The sequence below is a fragment of the Mangifera indica genome, chromosome 3, assembly GCF_011075055.1.
Source record: "Mangifera indica cultivar Alphonso chromosome 3, CATAS_Mindica_2.1, whole genome shotgun sequence".
Classification (NCBI taxonomy): domain Eukaryota; kingdom Viridiplantae; phylum Streptophyta; class Magnoliopsida; order Sapindales; family Anacardiaceae; genus Mangifera; species Mangifera indica.
The window spans coordinates 8,569,838-8,572,286 of record NC_058139.1 but is presented as its reverse complement, the minus strand read 5'-3'; the positions used below and the strand labels follow the sequence as shown (position 1 = coordinate 8,572,286).

The 2,449-nt window shown below is 36.1% G+C and overlaps 1 protein-coding gene across 1 annotated transcript; it reads right to left on the bottom strand.

The window, feature by feature from the left end:
• Positions 1–115: 115 nt before the first annotated feature.
• On the bottom strand, positions 116–2,062 carry LOC123210775 (putative receptor-like protein kinase At1g72540). The gene is made up of 5 exons (XM_044629251.1): positions 1,562–2,062; positions 1,335–1,470; positions 1,097–1,233; positions 874–997; positions 116–793 (listed from the first exon to the last, which is right to left on the bottom strand). Exons 1-5 carry the CDS (start codon positions 1,964–1,966, stop codon positions 246–248), a joined length of 1,350 nt encoding a protein of 449 aa, XP_044485186.1. The 5' UTR covers positions 1,967–2,062; the 3' UTR covers positions 116–245.
• Between the last annotated feature and the right edge of the window lie 387 nt (positions 2,063–2,449).

Here is a 2,449-nt window from a genome sequence, read left to right as displayed (position 1 = left end):
AAATTGTATATAAAAAATGTGTATGCTTAATTTTTTTGGAATATTATTGGATTGTATTTTATACATAGTGTACAAATGTATATGTGTAACTTGAAATTTGACTGATTTGCCAGAGTTTTTCTCCAAGTTCACAATTTGGGCTAATTTATATTTTTTCAATAACCACTTTCTCCTTTTTACAATATAGAACTGTTGTAAGGTTACATCACACAAATAAAAAAAAAATGCTTTGTCCCCTATGCCTTCTATTTTCTGGGGGAGTATAAGCTTGTGCCAAGAGTTTTATACAAGGCAGTATCAGAATATACTGCTCTAGACCTTGATGGCCTGATTCTACGCCTTTGCCGGCGACCTTTTCGGAGTCGATGGCGGCCAATTTCTTCCCTTCCCTCATCCTTTTGTTGATATTTTTGTGCATTACTGTGCACATGAGTAATGCTACCATCACTTGAAGCAGTGCAGACAAAGGGTCCCATGGGGATGTCATTTAAGTCCAGAAGAGGCTGCAATGTGTTGACCACTGCGTTCATTGTGGGTCTGCACTTGGGGTGATGGCTCAGGCAGTCATAAGCCAAGGCTGCAGCCTTCTTAACTCCCTCAGTTGAGTACTGACCCTCAAGTCTTGGATCAATTATTTGCTCTAGTTTGTTAAAGTCCTTCAACAGTGGCCTCGCCCATTCAACAAGATCTTGTTCTCTTCTGGGACGGCTCTTGTCAATAGATTTCCTGCCGGTTAATAGCTCCAGCAGAACCACTCCAAAACTATACACATCACACATAGCCGTCAAGTGACCTGCCAAAAAACTCATCAATATTTGCTATTTTTCATGATAAACAATTATATCAGTTTGGATCCAAATTAAAATTTATTACCAGTATTTATGTATTCGGGAGCTGCATAGCCCTCTGTGCCCATGACACTTGTTGTGATGTGAGAAACATCTCCCTGTGGACCATCTGTTGCCAATCCAAAATCAGAGAGCTTGGAACTGTAATCCTGGAACAAAAATTAGAAAATTGAATACATAACCTCCAGCAGACTGAATATGATGTGATTTTGCAAAGTACAAGAAGGGCTTGGAATATAGGTGCTTACTGTATCCAGTAAGATGTTTGAAGGTTTCAAATCTCTGTATATGACCGGAATCTGTTCTTCATGGAGAAAAGCCAGACATTGTGCGGCACCAATTGCAATTTTTATTCTTGTTAACCAGGGCAATGATGCAGCATAATCTGCATTATACAGTAAAAAATATGGACACATTAATTAATGATGAGAAATATATGTTTTAAAATAGAGATGAGGTAGCTAGTTTAAGAGAAAGCTAATGTACTATTAAATAGTTTATTCTCCAAGTTTCCAAGTGGCATGTATTCATAAACCAGAAGCCTGTGATCATCCTCACAGCAATATCCAATCAAATTCACCAGATGAGGATGCTTCAATTGTCCAAGAAAGATTACTTCAGCCTGGAAAATCAAAATCATTTCTCATTAAAATCACAATCTTCAATGTAAATATTACTTTTAATGAAATAATTTACACATGTGACAATCCTACCAGCCATTCCCTATGCCCCTGAGAGCCCTTCAAATCCAGGACTTTAACTGCAACAAGCTGAGCCTTCAAGCCAGGCCTGAGCTCATCATCAATGAATCCTTTATAAACTGGACCAAACCCTCCTTCTCCAAGAAACTCACCTTTGGAAAAATTATTCGTCATCACTTCCAGCTGCTTGTGAGTAAATATATGAAGATTTGATCCCACTAGAGAGCTTGACAAATCGCTCAAAGATATCGGAGAGCTAATATTACTCACATCAGAAAGTGAAAATCTCCGCATAGACATTTGATTTTTATCATCCTGAACTCTCGGCTCTGATGGAGGAGGAGGACATGTTTCCTTGGCCTTCAGACAACCAGGCAGAAAACAGTTCCAATCGACCCTTTTCAGAGCAAGAGCCATAGCGTATTATTAATTATCTAGAGGTAATTCCTGAACTTCTACATATAAACCAAGCCACCAATATTTCTTTTCCTGGAGAGTTATACAACTTGAAGAGACTCAAATGTTGAATAATATAAAGAAACTCTTGGAAATAATTATATATATGGATTCCTTGTCAAGGTTCTAGTGGCTGGAGGATAAAAATGGCGGGGCCCCAGCTTGACTTTGAATAGGGACTGCGGGTTCATATTTTCAAAAGCCCAAATGTGTATATCCCCACCGACGTATGGAGCATACCTAACTTTCTATTTGTTAATTATTAACATTTTAACTACTTAATTATTTGTTAAATTTTATTATTATTATTAAAAATAAAATTATTATTTATTAAAATATTTAAAAAAATTAAAAATTTATCATATTTTTTCTCTCTCTAAGATTTAAAAATCTAATAAATTTATTTCATTCAAAATTTAAAAAATTAATATTTTTTCTTAAAAT